Consider the following 22,806-nt stretch of genomic DNA (forward strand, 5'->3'; position numbering starts at 1 on the left):
TATTAGCTCTCCTTCCCCACTAAGTAGAGGACCTACCCTGTTCTTTGTCTTTCTCTTGCTCCTAATGTATTTAAAAACCTCTTCTTATTGCCTTTTATATCCCTTGCTAGGCGTAACTCATTTTGTGCCTTAGCCTTTCTGATTTTGTTCCTACATGCTTTCTTCCTACATATTGTTGAGTATTTGATTTAAATGATAGTCTTGCTAAGAACTTAAAATTAAGATACTTTATCTAAAAGTTTCACAAGGGTGATTTAGCACTGGAAATTAGTTATAACTAGAGTTTTTCATATCTACTGCATTTTTAGCTGCAAAGCAGCTTTATACTTTTAGGACTTGTATTAGACAAAATGCTTCTTTAAATATATATTCAATTGCATATGTCTGTAAAGTTTTTAAAGGACCAGGTTTAAAGAAAGAAAAAACACAATTTAGTCATTTTCAATAAACTTATACTTTTACATGGAAATATCCTGTTGCTTTGTGCCAGAAATAGAGGAAGATCTTTAGCTCTATGATAAAAATCACAAAAATGCTGCTAAGAAAGATCACATTTGAAGGACTCTTTGGGATGTACTCCAGCTCCAGTTTATCGAGTTAGATGATCTTCTGTCTCACTTGAAGGAAATATCAATGAGTTTTCATCCACCACTGTATTCTAAGGCCACCATTTCCTGCCTTTATCTCCTACCCCACATTCAGCTATATTAATTGTAGGTGGAACTTGACCTCTAATGTATGGCTTCCTCCAGTAGCACATCAATAACTGCTTACTGCATGAATTTTTTGCTACGGGTACGTCTTCACTATCCGCCATATCGGCGAGTAGCAATCGATTGATCCGGGATCAAAATATCGCATCTCGTTAAGACACAATATATAGATCCCCGAACGCGCTCACCGTCGACTCTGGAACTCCTCCAGAGCAAGCGGCGGTAGCGCAGTCGACGGGGGAGCCGCAGCCGTCAATCCCGCGCCATGTGGACACCAGGTAATTCGATCCAAGATACTTCGACTTCAGCTACGCTATTCTTGGATCGATCCCCCCCCGCCAGTGTAGACCAGCCCTAAGTGCACTACTAAATGAGTAGTGTGTGCTCCCTCTGAAGTCAGTGCTTCATCCCCAGCAATGCATTACAAGGTCTGCATAGCCACAAGTATTTGTCCCAATCTTACTCTCAGGCCTGGTTCTACCATGAAGTAGTACTGCTGCCGAGAAACCTGCCTTGCAATAGATCTGTTTTCAAGTAAGTTAAATGGAGAATTAGAATGTTACACCAGGCTTTGTGGGTTAGTCCTGTATAATGGCTGATAGCTTTTTGCTAATTTTATCTAGGGATTTAGGAAGTACCATTTTATCTTCATAGAAAACTTAGGGCTCAGTTCTAATCTTAGAGCTATATGTGAAAAACATATATAGTAAAATAGGATAATATGTACAAAAACAACAAGGAGTCTGGTGGCACCTTAAAGACTAACAGATTTATTTGGGCATAAGCTTTCATGGGTAAAAACCTCACTTCTTAAGGTGCATCTGAAGAAGTGAGGTTTTTACCCACGAAAGCTTATGCCCAAATAAATCTGTTAGTCTTTAAGGTGCCACCAGACTCCTTGTTGTTTTTGTAGATACAGACTAACACGACTACCCCCTGATACTAGGATAATATGTGTGTAACAGGGCAGCCACCTCCTGAGCTCCCCCTTGTGACCTGAGGTCACTCTGCGGGTCCCTGCCTCTGTTTCCCCACTTCGGGGTCTATGAATAATGCCACACAGTCTGTCTCATCCAGCAACAGCCCTTCATTATCACAAAGTTCCAAAAAAACAAATACCCAAACTCTTCTACCCAGCCTAAGCTGGGCACAGTCCTTCTACGCTGAGGGACTCCCTTCCTGCTCTCTGAGCACGTGGAGAAGATGCATCACTTGGCCTGCTTTCTTTGCCATTTGAAATGAAAAACAAAGAGATCCACAACTCCCTTCCCTGGGGACCACAGCAGGAGGCTCTCTCAGCCTGCAGTTTTGGTCTGTAGTTGCCCCAGTGACTGATCACAAGCCTCTGTTTTCCTTCCCAGAGTCCTGATTTAGTCACGACTTGCTTCAGTCTTTCTACTTGATTAATCAAATTAGTTCTTTCACGGGTGGGCTGGGACCTTTATAAGGGCCATCCCCCCTTTGACAATGTGTATTACTAGTAGCCGCCTCCACACAAAACTGTTGGTCTCCTAGAATACTGCAGATCTCCAAAAAAATCCCAAACCATTACTTTAGATGTATTGGACCAAATTCAGCCTTGATGTTTGTGGGCACAACTCCATTAATTTCAATGGATTTAAGCCTGCTTAAGCCAGGTCTGAACTAGTCCCATTATATTTAATGTACATATATTCAGAGATAAAGAATTGGAGGCTTTGTTTGACCAACTGTGGGAGGTTTCAACTCTATGTACCTGTTATTCAGCATATCTGACATATGTTTCTGAAGTGCAATATGTTCTCCTTACTTGATTAAGTAAATGAAGCCTGTGAGCCTCCTCAGATGCCTTATTCAATAGGGAATTGCCTGCCCCTGTGTGATTTTTATATCTCCCTAGCTAAGCCAGAGCCAAATCCAAATGTAAAATCCAGCATTTGGAGGCATCATGTGGATTTATGACACTCTTTTAGATACTTTGGGACCATAAAGCAATGATATGTTTGCACTCACCCATATATGTAAGGGAGTAAGGGATTCAGAACAGTGCTCTGGATAAGAATTCAAATATAATCCAATGCAAGGTACCAATAAAAGTAGGAAATAATCTTTGCTACAGGTATTTCAAAATAATATGTATGGAATAATTTTGCTGAATAGAAACTACTTATACAAACTTGAGGGAAGGTAGCATCTTACAGGGACTTGAAAGGCATGCCACAGCTGAAACCCTCACTTGTCATTTGTCTTTCATATGGCTGAACCACGTGACACAAAATACCACAACCACACTTCAAAATAAAGCAGTACATAATGATCAGACTAAGCTAGACTGTGGAGAGGTGAAGGACTTTCCCACATTAAAATTATAACCATCTTCTGTTATAAGGCCCCATTTTAGTTCCCCTCTCATTTCCCAATAACTTTGGTGTGGAAGATTAATTTGACCTGAAAATTAACTGATTTATTCTCAAGGGAAAAGATAATGTCCAATTTTATTCAAAGGTTGCAGGAATAGTTACAGGACACTAAATTACCCTGGTTTGAAATTCTGACTTTTGTACAATGTTTTTTTGTTTCTGTGTATCTCAAAGACAGCTTATTACTCCTACTTCTAGCTTCCCGTATAGTTAGATCTACTTGAAAACTTGTGCTTTATCTTACTGTCTTTCATTTCCTCCTTTACCTTCATCCTCAACTAATCTTTTTTCCCTTGGGTCCTTCCTCTCTGCTTTCAAGGACACCCTTGTAATCCCTCACCCTGAAGAAATTCTCTCTTGATCACACCATTTTCTCAAACTATAGCCTGTCATTCTCGTTTCCTTTGGCTCTAAAGTCTGAGCAAGTTAGTTTATTCCAAATGTCTTCAAATTCTCTGATTCCTTCATCCTCTTTACTATGAACTCTCTAACGATTGTCACTAGGGACCACTTCCTAGTTAAATCGAATAGCCTCTTTTCTAGCCTTATTTTCCTTGAGCTCTCTGATGCTTTATTCTCTCCTCCTTCATGGCTCTCTTCATGGCCTCTAAAGGTTCAGGATTTAGATAAAAACATCTAGTAGCTTGGGATATTTGTCTCAACCAATGTAGGCCTGCTATTCTCTGGCCCCAAACATCTCCTATCCACCACTTGCAGTTATCTTCTTAAGGAGAAGTACTATAGCATCTTTACAGGAGAAGAGCAGGCCCAGTTCCTTCTTTGGCATCTTCATGGTTCATCTCATCCTTCTTTTCCTGGAGAATAGTGCAATGTGGCCTTTCTGTCTTCCTCCCTCAACCAGGAGAGATGTGGGACTCCTCCCATTTGCCTTTCTGGTAGGGAAGGTTATCTTCCAATTTCTGTGTTCCCTTCTCCCAGTGTCCCTGCATGTCACCCTGCATCTTTCCTCCCATCTGGGTAAGCCAACCACCACCTCTTTTCTCTCTTTCCATATTTATCTTTTATACATTAAGAGGGGCTGGCACTATGCGGGCAGGGCAGAAGCAGCTACTGCTTGTCTGGTTGCCCTCTTACTGCCTCATATGCTTTCTGCTCTGGATCATTTTTGGATACTCCAGCAGACAGCAGCTATTATAAGGAGTTTGGGGAGCAAAGGCAGCTAGAGACCTCCCACCCACTCAGGATGGCATAGTCTACTAGTAAGAGGCCAGTTTTAAAAATTATATAACCTTCCTGTGACATTGGCAGGGACTATAAACATCCAAAACTAGATTTCAAAAACACAGGGTAGCCCTGACCAAAATAATGCAGTTGACAAGTATGTAGTAATAATTTTAGTTACGATCCTGGTCTCAATTATGCCCACTACAATCATCTAGGAAGTTAGTTCTGAATTAGAAAGCCAGGACAAGACACATGATAAAACCTGCATAAACTGAGACAGTTACATGGTCATGTAAGCGTGGCTTAGACACTTACCTTAATTGGTAAAACAGAATGGAAACTATCTGCCTGCCCCCTCCCGCTTCCCCCCACTCCCCACCCCCAGTAAATAGTAAAATCTGGCCAAAAATTATTTAAGCTACCCAATACTAAAGAGGAGACTTGTCTTGTTTAGCCTAACCAAAAGAAGGTTGAGGGGAGATATGATTTCTCTCTATAAATAAATCAGAGGGATAAATACCGGGGAAGGAGAGGAGTTATTTAAGTTAAGCACAAGAACAAATGGATATAAATTGGCCATCAACAAGTTTATGCTCAAAATTAGAAATTAGTTTCTAACCATCAGAGGAGTGACGTTCTGGAACAGCCTTCCAAGGGGAACAGTGGGGACAAAAAAAACTAACTGGCTTCAAGACTGAGCTTGGTAAGTTTACGGAGGGAGGGTATGATGAGACTGCCTACAATGGCATGTAGCTGATCTGTGACTACTAGCAGCAAATATTTCCAATGTCTGGTGATGGGATGCTAGATGGGGAGGGCTCTGAGTTACCACCGAGAATTCTTTCCCAGGTGTTTGGCTGCTGGGTCTTGTCCACATGCTCATGGTCTAACTGATTGCCATATTTGGGGTCAGGAAGGAATTTTTCCCTGGGTCGGATTGGCAGAAAATTAGTGTAAATGGTGGAGTCTCTGTAACTTGGGGTCTTTAAACCATGAATTGAGGACATCAGTCACTCAGACGGAGGGTAGGGGTCTGTTACGGGAGTGGGTGGGTGAGGTTCTGTGGCCTGTAACATACAGGAGGTCTGACTAGATGATCATGATGATCCCTTCTGGCCTTAAAGTCTATGAGTCTAAGGATATGGACAACTTTGAAGGATCTAACAAATCTAAGTGAAATTAAATTCATTATTGACGTACATGATAATGAACATAGGAAGGTATAATTTGAAATACTCATACATTGCTAGATTCTAAATGAACTGTAACCACTCAAGTAAAAGTCTTGAGGGAGCCACTGTGGACGGCTCTATGAAAACTGCTGCTCAATATACAGTGGTGGTTTAAAATAAATAAAAGGGAGAAGAAAGAATGGGGCAGAAAATGATACTGAAAATATTACACCTCTACCTCGATATAACGCTGTCCTCGGGATCCAAAAAATCGTACCGCGTTATAGGTGAAACCACGTTATATTGAACTTGCTTTGATCCATCGGAGTGCGCAGCCCCGCCCCCCTGGAGCACTGCTTTACCGCATTGTATCCGAATTCGTGTTATATCGGGTCGCATTATATCGAGGTAGAGGTGTATAATGATATTACATTAACAAACAGTCTACCCTCACCAAACTTGCTGAGTTCAATTCCAGTCACTTCCATATAAAGGCAGATAGGAAAGACTGAGACTGTTTAGTTTAGAGAGGCTATAAATAGGTTTTGGCAGAATTCCGTTTTTATTTTGTTATCATTTTAATGGCTAATATTGATTATTTTAAGCATTGTTTTATTTTTATTAATTAAAATGTTCACAGTTGCTTGAAATTTTGGAGCGTCAAGCTTTTTTTTAATTTTTATCAATTTAAATTTTCACAGATTCTGAAAATTATTTGGGGGGATTGTCAGATAGTATATGTTGATATTCAAAAACGTAAAGCTTTATAAATGTTAAAATACAAAGTGTCAACATCACATATCAAAATATACAAAGTACATAAGAACGACCATAAGGTCAAACCAGTGGTCCATCTAGCCCAGTGTCCTGGCTTCCGACAGCGGCCGGTGTCAGGTGATTCAGAGGAAATGAACAGAACAGGCAATCATCAAGTGATCCATCCCGTATGGTCCACTCCCAGCTTCTGGCAGTCAGAGGCTAGGGACACCAAGAGCATGGCATTGTATCCTTGACCATTTTGTCTAATACCCATTGATGGATCTATCCTCCATTAACTTATCTAATTCTTTTTTGAAGCCCATTATAGTTTTGGCCTTCACAACATCCTCTGGCAATGAGTTCCACAGGTTGACTGTGCATTGTGAGAAGAAGTACTTCCTTTTGTTTGTTTTACACCTGCTGTCTATTAATTTGTTGTGTGATCCCTGGTTCTTGAGTTACATGAAGTAGTAAATAACACTTCCTTATTCACTTTCTCCATACCATTCATGATTTTATAATAAATATACTGCATAGTATACTACATATCCTTAAATCAAACTCTAATAAGTTCTAAAGCAGCATTTTTCTTACTTTGCCTACCTGTAAATTTCTATTATTATTAATGGCAATATCTTTTCATTGGTTTGCATATGTATGGTGAAATTGACATTTACCGATAGAAATTTAATCCTTGCACACCTAGATATAAATAAGAAGGGACATAATGAATGGCACAGAGAAAGCATGTTCATTTTGTTATTGATGCTCTCATAATTTAGATACAAAAGGGCATTCTGTGAAATTGAAAGGCAACATATTTTGTAACTGATGAAAGAAAATACTTTTAACACATTAACTGGTGGAATTCATTGACGTAGAATATCTTTGAGACCAAAAGCTCAGTACCATAGCATTAAAAAAATGATTAGACCTGTATATGGATAATGAGAACATTTACATTAGATAAGATTTTAAAAAATAGGAATAGAAACTCTTGTGCTTCAGCCCATAGGACAACCACCAACAGATGGGATTAGGAAGGATTCCTAAAGGCTGGTCATTCCATAATTGTCAGTTACTGGGTTTCTTGCATCTTATACTGGCCACTATCAGAGATAGGATACTGGAATGGATGGACCACTAGTCTGAGCTAATTTGGCAATTTCTATGTTCCTACATATATACAATATGGTGTGGAGATTTGTAGTCCCTTGAAAGTGTTTAGAGAAACAGCAAGGACCTGATTCTCCTTGAATTACACTGGTGTAAATCAGCCATAATTCCATTGAATCAGTGCTGTTACACCAGTGTAAAACCTCCGTACGTTGGAAGAGAATCAAGCCATGAGATTTTCTGAGTTATTCTCTTTCTCATTTTATTTGTAATTTTATGTGGGATAAGGTTAGAATTTAGCCAAAGCACGGAAAATTAATAGAAATTGCCAATTAAAAAATGCTGTGTAATTCTTTCATTAGGCTCTGCATTATAGCAATTGGTATAGCTCCAGTATCACTTCCAAGATTATAGCCAATGGCCTCTTGATACTACATAAACCTTTAAGAGAATGAAGTATTCTTCCTCTTAAAAATCTTTCTCAACAGACAATGAAGTCTATTTTATTATCTAGTCGTAAGAGGATAAATCTTTGATCTGCTAATAAAGTCCTAATCTTTCAGTGCTCTGCTGTGCTGGTTACAAGAATTTTTTCTCTCTTTCTATTAATAGACGGAAGATATTAAAGAGATAGCCCAGAAGACACAAGCCCTGCCAAAGGTGAACCCTAAAAGGCAACGAATTGTAGTCTTCACCCAAGGGAAAGAGGACACTATAATGGCTACAGGTACCTTTTTTAAGCTGTATTGTTATACAGAATATATACGTATTAAATCATGTATTCATTTTATAAATAATAACTGTCAAATTGTATTCAAAGTACTTGTCTTTCCCTGATTTTATCTTAATAAATGTTTCTCATATTTTTAACCCCTTAAATGCCCTAACGGTCAGAAGTTATTATTTCACAGTAATGTCTAACAGCTTAGTTATGGATATCTTAAGTTACTTTATAACATAGATCTAAAACATTTCTCCAATTGGTTTTACTCTGCTTTTTATGACTTCAGATTTTATCTGCAAAGCCATCTTTGCTGCAAACAAGAACACGCTATACTTGTTGGGAACAGCTGCTGCAACAGTATAGTACATTTAAGCAATTGTGAAAATGAGGAAGTGAAATCCAGCACTAAGTGAATTTCCAGTCTTTTTTGCTTTGAACAGACAGTCTCACTTCTAGCTTTTCTCAGCTGCCTGCTCTTCCATTCTCAAAAGAATAGGTGGAAAAAGGTGTTCTAGCTGGGATATGAGTGGCCTTTGCTGTTTGAAATAATGATATGGGACACACAGATTTAAGCATTACAAACATGACTGCCTGCCTTTTAGCGGGCACTTTAATTTGTCCACCTATACTTCCTAGATTAAATAATACAAGTACTGCCACGTGCTATTGCAAGCCATTTTAGTCATTAATTCCTGCACAAGGTAAGGTATTAATTAAGGGTCTGGTTCTGTTAGGTGCTGAGTGCCTCCTGTGAGGCCAGGACTGCAGGATCGGGCTCCAAGTAAATATGTCACTACCTTACAGTTTGTTCTTAGGAGAAATCTAAATTATTTCAGTTTTTTAGATTATTTCTTCTCGTAATTTGTTAGCCACAAACTGCTTTCAAACAACACAGGTTCAGAGTTGGATATGTCTGTCTTGTCTTGCAAGCATGACAGCTTTGCTTCCGGAAAATCACTGCAGTATTTGAATGGTCCATATGGAGATGCTCCACCTAAGCTTTGTACGGTTGGCTAAAAAATAGCAGTAAAAATGTTTTTATACATAAGTTAGTAATAATGGTGGTAAACCTAAATCTTACATGTAACCCTCCTGTGCTCTTATTTAATTTTCACTGTGTATTTATTTTATTCTTTAAACTGGAGTTGTTAACAAATCCATTAATCCATTCTTTGATATTTTTACAACTGGGAGCTTATTTGAGAACTGACACGTGCTAATCTTAGCTGTTTGTTCCCTATGAAAATGAACTTAAATTAGAGAATGCACTTCGTATGCATGATAAATGCAAGATGGATAGAGAGGGTATGCAGTGGTGTCAGCTACAAAAGCAAACATGATAAATGTTAAGGCAGTTTTGAGCCCTGGGATAAACTATTCAGTGCACAAGCATAGCTGAATCTCTTTGCTATGTTGTTATTCATGGCAGCCAAATAAATGTCAATAATAAAAGAGAATTAAAGATTTTCATTTCCCAGAGGCAGTCCTTTAATACAGCTTGATCTTTCATTTCATTTGTAATTCGTTCTCATGTCAGGATGCAATCATTTGCCAGGCTCTGTGTGTCATGTTAAGTCATTTAATAATGATTAAGAACATAAAAATGCTTGGCCTGTGGGGCAATTCTCAAAAGAGATACCAATTTGTTATTGTCCCTCCCCCCCTCCTTGAATATGGATCAGCCTTTTCCCACCTCCTAGCTTTAAACTACTAATGAAGGATAGAAGGAAAATGTGTCCCTTGATTTAGCATATAGTGACACCACAGAATGGCATAGGGCAGTGCTAACACGGTTATTTCAACACTAATTAGGGCTCGTTGTGTTTTAAACCCTGCATTGTAGAGTGTTTGTGATCATTGGAAAGATTGCTGCACTGAACAATATCTGAGTGTACAAATCAAGCCTCTCTTCTTTACTGCATAAAAGACAATTAATACAGGTTCACAGGGGTCAGTTGTGGTGAAGTTTATTCTAATGCCTTTCTGAAGAGATCAGATATTCAGGAAGAGTTTGGTCAGAGGTTAAAAGAATATTTGCAAGGAAAAGGAGGCAGTTAGCCAGCCATGGGTTTGAACATGCTAGTGGAGAGCTCCTACTTTAGACTGCAATTAAATAACTTTAGTCAGGTTTTGACCAGCTGAGCATGACAAAAGGAACTTCCTGGTTACTAGGTCAAAGAGAAATGCCTAAAAGCAATATAAACATGAAAAAATTAATTTCTCCCACCCTATCTCAGGGCTTCAGCATCCATGCAACAGACTCTGCTACTTCTATCCCTTCTTCCCTTGCTGCCATTAACCGTCCTGAAACAGTTATTGAACAGATCACTTAAAGTGTCCTTGAATTCTCTTTATGCCAACATGGGGGGAAATTACCACCTTCATCCACAGGAGCTTTCGGGGGGGGGGGGCACCTGTTATCGGTTCTAGTCTCCTTTGCCACAATGGACTCAAGCTAGCAGGAAAAATTGCAGGGAAAGTTTTGTTGAGCTCTGACCTGCAGCATGCTCAGGGCACTGTCTGAGGGTGAAGCAGACTGAATTGAGATACCAGCCTCTAACAACACTCTATTGAGCATGTGCAAATGACAATTTTCATTGATTTCTCACTTGGCTGTGATATGGTTGCATTTTCATGGGGTACAACAAAAGGTGTATCTCTCTGTTGCAAGGGGGAACAACTCCACCAAATTTCACATTTGCTCCAAAGCATGGAACTTCTCAACATAATGACTGTAAGAATTAACCTTGGCAAAACACCACTTTTCCCCCTAACGTTTTCAGAAACAACTGAACCATTTTTGCTGAAACTTTCAAAGGAAAAAAAAATAGCCTGAGGCAGATATCTGGCACAAGAAAAATGTCAGCCAGAATGGTTCAAGTTAGGCAAAGTTATAAGCAACTGAACACAGGGACTTAAGGATTGTGTACTTGGGGAAATTTACCAGCAGAACTATACTATACCAGCATAGTACTGCCAGTAAATTTCATCATGTTAGACAAGCCCTTATTTTGGAAAGTGTTAGGCAACCTTAACTTATAGTTATTATTGCAAGCTTCCACACATAAAAACAAGACATTCAGTGATACTTTTCAGTATTGATCACATTATGAAAAACAGACCAAAATGAAAGCATAAAGTTGAATAAACAAAATTGTGGTCTCTAGAAAAACCAAGTTGTTCATAGTTACTATTTGCTGTCCATAAATAATAAAAGTTGGGGATATACAAATGGTATTACTAGGTATTTCTGTGAAGGTAATTGTACAATGTGTTTTGGGTTTATTATCATAAATATTTGTGGGAATGGTTTGATGTTTTTTCAACATTTGGTTTATTTGAAAGTTTTCCCACCTGAGAACAGACGAGGCAATGTTCTTAATTTAATTGAGATATCAGATTGCATCCATTAATATATAGTTGAGTAATTTTTTGTACATACTATCATATGAGCTAGTGGCAGCGAATCCTGACAGTTAAAAATGTCCAGGTTGCCTCAGTTTGCTTATGCAGGTATTGATCCAGAAGTATGCCTGATTCAATCAAAATGAGCCTTTTAGTTGTTGCCCAAAGGAAGCTCTGCAGCTGTGGAGGTTGCCTTATTGACTGAAGAAAAGAAATGCTACCTTATATATTTAGCAGAGGTCTCTTTCCAGGGGGCAACTATCAGACCTCTCTCAACCTAATCAATATATATGGGAAGGGTGCTCTTGGAAATGATGCTGAGCGAGTCCCACGATATCCTAATGCAGGGGAAGGACTTGGTAGTGACCACTGCCCACATGCACTTCTTGCTTGAGACCTATGCCAGTGAACGACCTGCACAATAGCTGCCTGAAGTGCTTGGGAGAAGCTCACACAAAGGACCAGTGCCAGATTTGCAGGGAGTTCAAGCCTAACGTGAAGAAGGATAGGGAGGCAAGGCTGACATTCCTGCTGATGGAGGCAGCACTCAGGCCACCATTGGAGTCATCCCTGTCTGACTCAGTGCTGCAACTTCAGTGAGAAGCACACCTCCAGCTTTAGCATAATCCTGGCACCATTATCCCTCGCCTGTACTGAGGAAGAAATACAAAACTTCCAGAGAAGCCCTGACCAGGGCAAGGTCTTCACTCTTGAAGTCTGGTAAGAGGAGCAAGAAGGAGATTGCACCTGAAACCTCCAAATCAGTGCCTAAATTGGCTCAGTCAGCTCCAGCGCCACAACAGGCAATGTCGAGACCAATGCCGTAAGTGGCACGATCAACTTCTTCAGCACCAAGACAAGAGACTATCTCAGTGCTGACTACTCCAGTGGAGTTTGCAGAGGCAAGAAATCTGTCTCTTGGTGCCTGTGTCTCCTTCCTTACATGAGTCTGATCCCTCAGCACCACTGCCCTGTCCACCAGTGATTCAAACTCCGATACCCAGTTGGCTGCTTCTTGGACAGGCAGGCCTCGGTCCCATCCAAGGGCAAATCAGCAATGATGGCATCGCTCTGCCCATTGCCAGGCTCTTGGCACTGGTCCCCGGCCCTGACTGGATCAGCCCCACCATGGTCAGATAGCCCACTTGGGTTCTCTACGGATTCAGGGTCTGTGGTCCTCAAAGGACTTAGCTTTACACATCAGTGTCCGAGAACTGAAAGCTGTCAGACTGGTGTGCCAAGTATTTCTATCGCTGATCAGGGGAAGCAGCCTGTTAGTCCTCACAGACAACATGGTAGCAATGTTTTACCTCAACAAGCAGCGGGGAGACCGCTCTTCTCCTCTCTGTCAAGAAGTAACTCTACTCTGGGAGCTCTGCAATACCAGCACGATAGAGCTAGAAGCATCTTACTTACCAGGGTACAGAATGACCTAGCAGACCACCTGAGCAGATCATTTGAGTCATTTCTTCGCTCAGATGTGGCTAGATACATATACCAGTGGTGGGGGTTTCCCCAAGTAGACCTGTTTGGGGCAAAGTCCAACAAAAAGTGTCAGCAATTCTGCTCCCTAGGGAATCACACCCAAGGTTCTATAGTAGATGCCTTTTTACTGATGTGGTCAGGTAAGCTCCTTTGTTTTCTCCCAGATCTGCATATTCACAGGGTATTACTAAAAAAGACAGGATTGCGCCAAAGTCAGACTTGTAGCCCCAGCATGGGCCCATCAGCACTGGTTCTCCACTTTCTTGGAGCTATCAGTGACACTTCCAATTTCACTTCCAGTAGACTTGAACCTAATCTTACAGGATCATGGTCGCCTACTCCACCCAAGCCTACAGTCCCTTCACTTAACTGTATGGATACTCCATGGCTAGACACTAGAGAGTAGACCTGATCAAAAGATGTTCAAGAGAGCCTGCTAAATAGTAAAAAGTCTTCTACAAGAGCTACTTACCTATCTAAATGGAAACATTTTTCTATATGATCTTACCAGGACAGAGTGTCACTGACCAGTTCTTCAGTTAAGCATATTCTGGACTACTTCTTATACCTGAAACAGCAAGGTTTAGCAGTTCACTCAATCAAGGTACATCTGGCAGCTACTTCAGCATTCCACCCTAAAATGGACAGTCGCTCTACTTTGTCCAATCCATAAGGCTTTTTTTAAAGGCTTAGTTAAATTACACCAATGGGTGCAAGACTCCGTTTCCCCCTGAGATCTAATCTTAGTATTGTCAAGACTTATGGATTCCTCGATTGAACCATTGGCTACCTACTCTCTGCTGCATCTGTCAATGAAGGTGAAATTTTTGATGGCCATTGCCTCTGCCATAAGAGATGGGGAGCTGCAGGCATTAATGTTGAGGCCTCCATACATGATTCCTTTTAAGGACACAGTTTACCTACATCCTCATCCAGAGTTCGTCCCGAAGGTGTTTTTTTCTTTCCACATCAACCAGACAGTTTATTTGCCAGTATTTTATCCAAAGCCACATATGAGCAGGGAAGAAGAGCGATTCCATACCTTGGACATCAGGAGAGCCTTAGTGTTTTACCTAGACAGAACCAAGCACTTTTGTAAATCCTCCCAGCTGGTCATAGCAGTGATGGGACAGAATAAAAAGTCAATCCATCTCCATCCAGAGGATTTCTTTCTGGATCACATCCTATATAAGTACATGCTATGACTTGGCTAACGTTGTTCTACCTGACAGTGTCACAGCTCATGCAATGAGGTTGCAGTCAACCTCAGCAGCCTTTCTTGCACAAGTTCCAATTGCAGATGTTTATAGAGCAGCAACCTGGTCCCCTTGGTCCACACATTTGCTTCCCACTATGCTGTGGCTCAAGACTCCAGAGACTTAGCTAGGGTTGGACAAGTTGTTTTCCAATCTTTATTGAAATATACTCTGCTCCCACCTCCTGTTCTTACAGCTTGTGAGTCACCAAGAGTAGAATGCACATTGCAATCACCCGAACATGAAGAAATGGTTACTAGCCTGTTCTGTTAACTGTTGTTCTTTGAAATGTGTTGTACATGTCCATGTCCATTCCATGACCTACCCTCCTCTACTTTGGAGTTCCAGCAACAAGGAACTGAGGGGGGCTAGTGGCAGCTCTGCGTGCAGGTATAAAGGGCAGTGGTGCACAGCAGGAGGGGGAGCTCTTGCCTCCCAACAGGTACCACGGAGAGAAAAAGTTTCCAACACCAAAAGTGGAATGCATGTGTGCAACACATCTTGAAGCACAATTACAGAACAGGTTAGTAACCATTTTTTGTCAGTTCTCCCAAATTTGTGGAGTATTATTATTATTGTTATTATGGTAGTGCCTAGGAGCCTCAGTCATGGACCAGGCCCTCCTTGTGCTAGGCGCTGTACAAACATGGAACAAACCAGACTGTTCAAGGTGATTTGGTCTCTTGCTACAAGACCCAACTATGCTCAGTTATACAGATTTCTATTAAATGCTACCTGTGGAGCTTCCAGCTTCTTCTCAAACCCCAAAATTCTAATTAAGTGTGTGTGCCCCCACCAGCCCCATATCTGCCTGTCCTTCAGCTCAGCAATTAATTATATGTGTCCCCCCAGCCCTCTCATCAACTTTGATTGCCAGCCACACATCAGTACAATTCTGCCCCTCCTATAGCTCCAGGGTTCTTCATTCCCCTCTTCCAGGCCTGGGGGGTCAGCTGTAACAAGGTCCTCTTTTTGTTCCAAGGCCTGATGTTAGAGAGCTGACCCATTTTTCACAAGAGGGGAGAGGGGAGCAGAGGCATCCTAAGTGACTGATCCGCTGTTCCTTCTTCCCTTCTCCCCTACCCAAAACTCCTCTCTGCTCCTGATGGGTGGGGGAGGGCTGCCTGCAGCTGCTCTGGTTGGCTGTTCTTCCCCAGGAGGCAGAGTAGTTGGCCAGTCAGAGGAGGGTTTCCCCTTGGCAAGGCTATAAATTACATGAAGGCTGAAGCTTCTTGTAGCATCACCAGACTGGTTCCAGCAGCATTAAAATTGAGTTACTTACAATAAATTCATGAGGTTCCAGCACTGTGGAACAGATCTCGCCAAGACTCTCCAGTTCTTGAGAATCACACTCCAGGTCCTTCACAATACCAGTGCTGCCAACTCTCTCGATTCCTTTGCAAATAACACACTTTGGCAGGGGCTGTAGCTCATTTGGCAATGATGAGTAGTTCCAGCTTCCTCACAGATTTCAGCCCTGCCTGAGGGGGGAAAAGTGTAGTGTATACCTACACTAGTAGGTATAATCAGTGAGTCTTTTCTGATTGGTTGGAGTACTTTCTAGTTTACTCATAGCTATTACTGATTATGCTTATTTTGTATTTCTCTTGCTTTTCAGGCTTAAATGAGTTCCTGCAGAAATAATTTTATTTTTAAATTAAAAGTAATAGCAGTAACTGAGCAGTTCTTTGAAATCATGGTTACAAATTGAGATTTAATTAAAGTGGCATATTTGTAAATGTTTTTGATGTGTAATTATAGCTTATAAGAGGTTATTATTCTTCAAAAATTCAATCATAAACCATATAAATGTCTGATGCACAGGGTTCTGAGAAGGCACATCAGTACTAGGGATGTAAAATATTAAACGGTTAACCAGTAAGCATTAGTCTTACAGTTAACCCACCCTAACTGTTAACCTCCAGCCCCGGGCCGGCCAGAGCAGCCCCATCTGCGCTGCTGACCCCAGCTCTAGGTCGGCCGACCCCAGCCCCAGCCACACCAGCCAGCTGACCCCAGTCCCGGGCTGTGCCAGCTGGAGCAGCCCCAGCCCAGCCCCTCTCCCTTTAATCGGTTAACCGGTTAAATGATATAATTTTAATCGTTTACATGGTTAACGTTTAAAACGATATTTACATCCCTAATCAGTACTGACTGGATCTCCTATCACACGTCATGCCTAAGTAGTTACTTTCCCATTAGTAGGACAGCAGACTCTCATCTAGATTCATGTGCTCTCCACCTAGTAACTTGCTTGGTAAAAGACTAGAAGGAATTTTACTTCTCTGCCAATAAATAGAAAAGAGGTGGGGGGGCTCTTTAGAAAACACATCTACATAAATACTCTCTTCAACTGTATCCAATACTAAAATTATGATTGTTTGGCCTCTTCAGGCCTTAATTAATTTCTCTAACACCTAAAGTCCTTGTAGGTTCCTTCTCACTTCCAGTCAAGAGCCTGTGGGACAATACTCCAGGATTTATTTTTTTTAATATCTGATTTGCTTCTGCACAGATTTGTACATTGTGGGACAGCTAATGTAAAATGGCCTAGCTTCATTGAAGTCAATGGAACTAGACCTATATACATCAGCTGTAGGTCTTGGTACCACCTCTTGTAGTTGAATAGTAAAAATAACTCTTTGAGCTTATTAAAGATTCTGTAGCCCATCCAGCTTGGGGAATTACATGATGCTTGCCTAAATGGAATTTTTTTCCTGCTGATGCACAATTGGCTATATGTATTCTGTGTAATATATTTGTTTGTTTGTTTGCCTTCCTCTAAATCATCAGAGATTCACTGTAGCTGGAGACGGGAGACTAGACAGGATTGACTGGTACTCTGAGGTACTACTGAGAATCCTCTTTCTAGATGTCCAGCTGGTGTGTTTTGCTCACATGCTTAAGTTCACTGCTGCTTATAGATTTGGGGTCAGGAAAGAATTTCACCCCAGATCAGACTGTCTGGGGCCTTGGGGGATTTTCACCTTCTTCTGCAGCATGGTGTGTGGCTCACCTGTTGGGATCATCTGGGCATATCTCACCTTAATCAATTCCCTCACAATGCAGGGGCCTTGGGCTTTGCTGGCACCTTGGTTTCTCCCATTCTCTCCTGAAGGTATACAGGTTAGTTTCCTGAATACTGAAATGCTTTAGTCAAGCTAAGGTCTTTGAGTTTACTAAAGGGGCATCTGAGTGATAATCAATGGCCTGTGATATAGAGGAAATCAGACTAGATGATCTAATGGTCACTTCTAGCCTTAAACTCTATGAAACATCTGTAAAACTGTGAAATTCCCCCTACAATTCCACTGCATGTGTTATTCTTCACTTCCTGTCCTAAAATGGTTGCTTATCATTATTATTTATCAGGTTTACTCTTACTTATAAACTGCCATATTGTAAGTGTGATAGCACTTACCAGAGCTTTAGACAGGTCCCTTCCTCAAGAATCTTACAATTTAAGGTCCATCCCTCAAGAAGTTTACAATTGACATCGGATGGTTGCAATGCAACAAATTAAAAGATGAGTCCAGAGAGTATGAGCAGGCAGAGGAGTTGTTGGTCATCAATGGAAAGCTAGGCAAAAAGATTATTTTAAGAGAGATTTTAAGGTAGGGATAGTCTATAAGAAAAAGATTGTTTAATGGTAGGGGGTAGTATGGGGAAAAAGTAGAGAGCAAAGAGAAATAGAAGGGAACAAAGGGAGAACTAAGAAGAAAGGACTGGACTGGGTATAGAGTCTGAGAGAGGTTTATGAGAAAATGAGTAGGCAGAAAAGGGCTGTCGGGGGTTTAAATTAGATGTATCAAGGTAGATGGAGCAGGTACAGAGTAACAAGAGAGGATGGTGATTTTTAGCAATAGTATTTTGACATTATGTATTGTTCCTGTGTCCTATTTAAACAACTATCACATTATCATGAGTAGTTCATTGGAGGGTGACATGATTTGTGTATGTACATTAATTACATATGGGTATGGATATTTGTCATATCTATATGTGCACTGTAACATTTGTCAGTATCAAATGCTGAGAAATGTACTTCCTTTTCAGGGCTGCTCATGACACTTTTAAACAAATTGCTTTTGGTCAGATACATTTTGTGTCTGGGCTCAGCCCAAGGGAAAATCTTTTGGAAAATCTGAGCACAATCAATTCAGCAGTGGAAAACACACTTTTCAATTGAAATATTTGCATAATTAAAAAACAGCTGAAGCTACAAACTTTAAACTTGTCTTGTTTTATGGTTTTAATAGAGGAAAGAAAAACAATCCCAGTTTGAAGGAAGTCACTTCAGTATTTTTAAAGTTATGACTGATGAAATTTGGCATATTCAAGCATGAATATTAGAATTTTCCATTCATTTTTCCCAGTGTTTTTAAGACCATCTCTGTTAAGGGCATGTTGCTTATGGGCTCCTTTATTAGGAAAACTACAGTTAAGGTTGGATGTGTTTTTAAAGATTCAAGCATTCAGACCACGTTAGGTAAGCCCTATTGAGTTAATGATGCTTCAGTTAAGGCCACTTCATCTTGGGCTGGATGCATCAGTTAAGAATGTGTTTTCAAATGCAGTAGCAACATCAAGGAGTATTTAAATTTCAATAGGTGCGCTAAGGCATCTTTAAAGCAATTTAGCAGAGCTTTTTCCTCTTAAAAAGCTTATGTAAATTAAATGGAAAAGCTAGTATTTATGCAACATTAAGATTAAGATATCAAGTGCTCCAAAGTCAGGAAATTCTATTTGTTAACTCTGTCACATTGTAAGTATGTAATAATTTCTATTCCTGTTTTCCTTGTTAAATGTGACCCTGTATATTAGTACTTGTTATTTAATCTAATCATAAAATAAGCCAGATATGCTATGTGGCCATGTTAACATTTTGGCAGTTAAACCTTTCAGCATTTCCTGATTTGAGTGCTTGCTTTCCCAATCTTTAATGTTGCAGTAAGACTAGGTTTTACAGGTAGGCCCCAATCCTGAACCATTTATCCATGTAAGTAACTTTTATACATGCTAGTAGTCCCATTGAGTTAATATAGGTAAGAAAATAAGGAACTGAATCTTGAATATTTAGTTTTAATGCATAAATGTGTTTATAATTCATAAGTCTAAATATATGTTTGGTTAGGGCCAGATCTTGATCCGATTTGAAGTCAATCACAAATATGCATAGTATTAACTTATGAATCATGGCACTCCCTCCATTTTAGAAGGATGTGTTGCAGCCTTAAATATTTTCAGAAGGTTTTTTTTTCTTTTAACTTAATTTCTTAGAAATCTTATAGAAATTTTGCAAGATAAAGAATTGAAGGAACAGTTGTAACTTAATCACAATGTTATGATACAATAAGCTTTGGCTGGGAATCAAGAAGAGTTGTTGGTGTTCAAGCATGCAATGAGCTCTTACTAGAGGTCAATAGGTTTTCTTTGACAGGTAATTCTATAAACATTGCCCAGCATGATGCTTGTAAGCTTATCTATAAAACACAGAGGCATTTATCACTGTTGATTTTATTGGCATTTTGTGCTAAGTCTGTTTTTAGCCCATCTTTCCATAGGTTAATATAGATTTGGTATTCTAAGCTCAAATAGCGAACCAAAGTTTTTCTCTTCAGTTATGGTGGATTTCATGCTCAGTCTTCGGGAAAGCAGGAAAATCCCAATTATCCAGTATACCATTCAGTCTTGCTATATTTGGGTTGCACACAATTGGGAGATTTGTTGGCCCTAGGAAATGTTGGACGTTCAAAGTGTTGTGCTGTAAGATTGGAAAAACCGGTACACTGTAATATATAGAGATGGGTTTTTTTGTTTGTTTGTTTTTATGCCTATTCACAAATACAGTGACAAGTTTCCAGTACTTTGTCTATAGCAGAGGTCAGCAACCTTTCAGAAGTGGTGTGCCAAGTCTTCATTTATTCACTCTAATTTAAGGTTTTGCGTGCCAGTAATACATTTTAACGTTTTTAGAAGGTCTCTTTCTATAATATATAACTAAACTATTGTATGTAAAGAAAATAAGGTTTTTAAAATGTTTAAGAAGCTTAATTTAAAATTTAATTAAAATGCAGATCTTATCAGTTTAGTGTGATCCTTGCCCTTGCTTTTCCTTGCTGAGTTTTCCAATGTCTGGTACGTATTTGGATACTTTAAGCTGCACACAGGCTTCTGAGTGATCAGTTGTTAACCAGCTCCGAGAGGGACAGAGGACAGATTTCATGTGTGAAAATACCTGTTCACACAAGTACAGTGTATGTGGATCCAAATGCTGAAAGCATTGCAAACGCAATTTCTGCAAACAGTTAAATTTCACTGGCAGGGACGTCCAGCAGGTCAGAATAGAGGCCCCATGATCTCTCTTGGTAGCTTCAAGTGCACTCTGCAAATCTCCAAACTTCGATGCCCACAATTCTGAGCTTTTTAACTGAATGAGCTGCATTTCGAAATCTTCAACACCCATCCACTGAAATACAGACACATCCAAGTCGCTTTCATTGAACTTTTCACGTTTAATTAGAAAAGAAAGCATTGGGTCAAATTGCTGGAAATTCTGAAATCTGTCAGAAAATTCTGATTCCAGTTCTTGCATATACATTCTAATCTCAACGTCAAATGCAGTGCGCTGTTCCACGTGGCGTGATTGTGATGTAAGCAGCAAGTCAGGACTTAAAAATATCCCAGTACAGTGGCTCTGGAACAATTTTTAAGGTGGGGGTACTAAGCTGCACCCCCTCTTGCCCCTGTCTGCACCCCTCACTGCCCCAGGCTGGGGCCAATGGGCCACAGTGGGGGTGGCTGCAGAGTCCCGGGCTGGCGGCCAGGACCCCAGGCCAGCAGCAGAGCCCCCCGAACCAGTGGCCGGGACCCGGGGCCAGCAGCAGGCTGAGCGGGGCCGGCGGACGGAACCCCGGCTGGCAGGGGGCCAGCGGCCAGTACCCCAGCCGGCAGCAGAGCCCCCCGGACCAGTGGCCGGGACCTGGAGCCAGCAGTGGGCTGAGCAGGGCCAGCGGATGTAACCCCAGCTGGCAGGGGGCCGGCATCCCAGGCCAGCAGCAGAGCCCAGGACCCGGGCAGTGTGAGTGCCACTGAAAATCAGCTTGCGTGCCACCTTTGGCATGCATGCCATAGGTTGCCTCCCCCTGATGTATAGCAAAGCAAAATAAAGATCTAGTTAACTGTTCTTCTGATCTGAAAAACAGAAAACTTTGAACATACAATGAATAGTTGGTAAAGAGACATAAAACACCATCCATGCTCCAGAGGTCCTATTCTAATTTTATTTGAATTACTTTCTTTCAATTGTTCTAAAATACTGTTGTTTAGGAAAACATCAAGCACAAGTTAATGATGAAAATCAGCAATTATGTGTTAATGAATGACAAGGCTGGCAGTATGTGTGTGTGATTGGCACTCACCAGGATGCTCTGTGAGAGAGGCTGCTTAAGAATTTTACTAGAAAGCACAAACTGCTACATTATTAAACCTTAAGTTTCTGGACACTGATATCTTCTTGGACTAATAATTATGTTTCAAAGAATGCATAATACTTAATAATTTTTTTAATTTTTCTAGCAACTTCCAAAGTATTCAGTGGTTTACAGCCATGAATTAGGTATCAAAATAAGCTTGTGAGGTAGAAAGGTATTATTAGCCCCATTTTACCAAAGTAGAAACTGAAGCACAGAGAGGTTGAAGTGTAGTTCTCCGCTTGCAGAGAGGATGAGAGAACAAATGACATGACAGATATTAGTCATGTTACTTAATGCACTGCTGGTAGGTGTTCAGATACTGTGGTGAGGAGTGCAGTATAAGCACCTATATAGAATAGAATACTTTTACCCTGAAAAAAGGCTCTGTGGGACCTCCCATGTTAGTTGTCTCTGAATAATTCCATATCAGATTTGTTCAGGTTAAATTAATGGTATCTTTTTCTAACTGTCAGCCCTACCTATTTAACCTAACAACTGAGAAGCAAACTGGGAAATCTCCTCTTCACAAATAATCACTAAAGCTAAGATTTTGTCACTGTTATTTTTAGTAAAAGTCACGGACAGATCATGGGCAATAAACAAAAATTCACAGAGCCGGTGACATGTCCATGACTTTACTAAAATTAACCAAGGGGCAGGGCTAGGTAGGAGGGAGGAACGGAGTCCCCTGGGTGGCAGACTGACAGGCCGAGTCCCCTGCCATGGTGGGGGCACAGCCCCAGCTCTAGTGGCCGCAGAAGAGGGGCACAGCCACGGGGGGCACACAGCCCCCGCTCTGGAGCTAGCTGCAGCTTCAGGAAGGGGCTGTAGCCCCCACCAAGTCCTGGCCACAACCGGAGTGGGGCACGCACAGCCCTGGGAAGCCATGAGGGAGGTGCATGGCCCCTGCTGCAGCAGCCGGGGAGGGTCTTACAGCTCCAACTGCAGCGGCGAAAGCTGGGGGGCTGGGGCACACGGCTCTGGCTGCAGCCCCCGCCAAGCCCAGGACGCTGCAGAACTGGGATGCACGGCCCCAGCAGAAGCTGCGGGGCTGGGGCTCCAGGGTCCTGGTTCCAGGCAGCCCCTGTTGCAGGACAGGGGCGCATAGTCCCGCCTC

The 22,806-nt window shown here is 41.1% G+C and overlaps 1 protein-coding gene across 2 annotated transcripts in view; it reads left to right on the forward strand.

The window, feature by feature from the left end:
- The window catches only part of ADK (adenosine kinase), a 552,513-nt gene that overhangs the window by 476,938 nt on the left and 52,769 nt on the right, over positions 1-22,806 (forward strand). For both annotated transcript variants that reach the window (XM_005278746.5, XM_005278747.5), the window contains exon 9: positions 7,957-8,071. In XM_005278746.5, coding sequence (XP_005278803.2) covers positions 7,957-8,071 — 115 coding nt within the window. The remainder of the gene's footprint in view (positions 1-7,956; positions 8,072-22,806) is intronic.

This window comes from Chrysemys picta, chromosome 7 (assembly GCF_011386835.1).
Source record: "Chrysemys picta bellii isolate R12L10 chromosome 7, ASM1138683v2, whole genome shotgun sequence".
In the NCBI taxonomy this organism is placed as follows: Eukaryota; Metazoa; Chordata; order Testudines; family Emydidae; genus Chrysemys; species Chrysemys picta.